The sequence below is a fragment of the Phytophthora parasitica genome (assembly GCF_000247585.1).
Source record: "Phytophthora parasitica INRA-310 unplaced genomic scaffold supercont2.238, whole genome shotgun sequence".
Taxonomy (NCBI): domain Eukaryota; phylum Oomycota; class Peronosporomycetes; order Peronosporales; family Peronosporaceae; genus Phytophthora; species Phytophthora nicotianae.
Window position 1 is genome coordinate 9,769 of NW_008649224.1, and position 1,728 is coordinate 11,496.

General features: G+C 48.7%; 2 protein-coding genes across 2 annotated transcripts; one reads left to right on the plus strand and one right to left on the minus strand.

Annotated features, from left to right (window-relative positions):
• Window positions 1-17: 17 nt before the first annotated feature.
• On the plus strand, window positions 18-520 carry PPTG_19960 (hypothetical protein; the record flags this gene model as incomplete). The annotated part of the gene is made up of 1 exon (XM_008918594.1): window positions 18-520. One exon carries the CDS (start codon window positions 18-20, stop codon window positions 378-380), a length of 363 nt encoding a protein of 120 aa, XP_008916842.1. The 3' UTR covers window positions 381-520.
• Window positions 521-804: 284 nt separating this feature from the next.
• PPTG_19961 (hypothetical protein) lies at window positions 805-1,725 on the minus strand (the record flags this gene model as incomplete). The annotated part of the gene is made up of 1 exon (XM_008918595.1): window positions 805-1,725. The coding sequence occupies one exon, from the start codon at window positions 1,723-1,725 to the stop codon at window positions 805-807; it is 921 nt and encodes a 306-aa protein (XP_008916843.1).
• Window positions 1,726-1,728: the final 3 nt, after the last annotated feature.

A 1,728-nucleotide genomic window follows, 5' to 3' on the forward strand; every position in this document is an offset into this window, starting at 1 on the left:
AGGAATTCCTCATCGAAATGGCCAAATACTACGAGATCGTCGTGTATACGGCCAGCCTCAGCAAGTACGCGGACCCGCTTCTCGACAAGCTAGACCCCGAAGGAGTCATTCGTTACCGGCTATATCGCGAGCACTGCGTTCAGTACGAGGGTTGCTATGTGAAGGATCTATCCTTACTTGACCGTGACATCGCGCAGACGATCATCATCGACAACTCACCGATGTCGTACATTTTCCACCCGCGCAATGCCATCGGCTGTTCCAGTTTTATTGACGATCCGAATGATCGAGAGCTCGTTTCCATCTCTCGCTTCCTCACAAAGATCCGCGACGTGGAAGATGTGCGCAACCACCTGCACATCTGGGATGCCGACTATTAGCACGCGATCGACTCAGCGGCTTGCCAACTTTCCTTTTGCTATTGAAGAACCAAGTGTGACCTAAAAGTATATTAGAAATACGAATTACTTAGATTATAGATAAGATCAATAAAAATAATCATGTTTCTCAAAAGCAGGACACATTATATTTGACGACAACCGCAACGCTGCATATTTTTCTGGTAGGACGCTCTAACCCACAGTAATACGCTTTTTACTTGCACCACATTGGTGCTGTTATTAAAAAAAAGTGTCTAAGTTATTAGAGTTTTCATGGCATCGGTTTGCCCAGACCTTTTTACATCTTTTAATTTCGAGTCGTTTTTTTTTCCAAAGGATATATTTTTAATTAATGATTGTTGGCCTAAAAGAAAAGTACAAGCAAAGAAAAAAGGAAATTGAATAGCTTGATGCCGGCAAAGTGCTAATAGTTAGCATTCCACATTTGCAGGTGGTTGCGTACATCCTCCACGTCCTGGCACTTGGTCAGGAAGCGTGCGATCGAGTCGAGTTCACGGTCGTTCGGATCATCATAGAAACTCGAGCAGCCGATGGCGTTCCGAGGGTGAAAGGCGTAAGCCATCGGCGAGTTGTCAACGATGATCGTCTGCGCGATGTCGCGATCGAGTAATGACAGGTCTTTCACGTAGCAGCCTTCGTACTGGACGCAGTGTTCGCGATAGAGCCGGTAGCGGATAACACCTTCCGGGTCGAGCTTATCAAGCAACGGGTCGGCGTACACACTGAGGCTGGCCGTATACACGACGATCTCGTAGTACTTGGCCATTTCGATTAGGAACTCCTCAGCGCCGGGCCGCTTGCACACGTATACAAGGTGGGTGGTACCATCAATCTCCACAGGAATGACGAAATCGTAGTTGTTTGTTGGTCTAAACGTAGAGTGCACAAGGGTTTCATCCAAATCCAGCACCAGGCACTTCTTGTCAGCATCAATCGGAGATACAGGTGGCAAGTAGCTTGGACGCAACTCAATCGTCTTGCGTCTAGATTCTGCAGTCTGAGCCTTGGAGACGGATGGCACGACTGGCTTTGGCTTCTCCACAACTTCCTGTTGCTGCTGCTCGTGATGACCAATTGCCGACCAAATGTTCACGAAGATGTTGCCGAAGCTCTTTCGCTGTTGCTTCACGCTCGCTCCTCCTAGTGGCTTCTTCAAATTTGCTCCTCCAAGGGACATACGCCGAGCACCAGTGAGGATTGGCTGCTGCTTGCCATTTCTGTCAGCTCGGTGGACGATGCTTGCCAAAGGGTTGGCGAGATTGAGATCTGCGAGCTGCTTCGTCGGTGGCGCCGGTATTGGTGGGGTAACACCATCGTGTGTCATCGT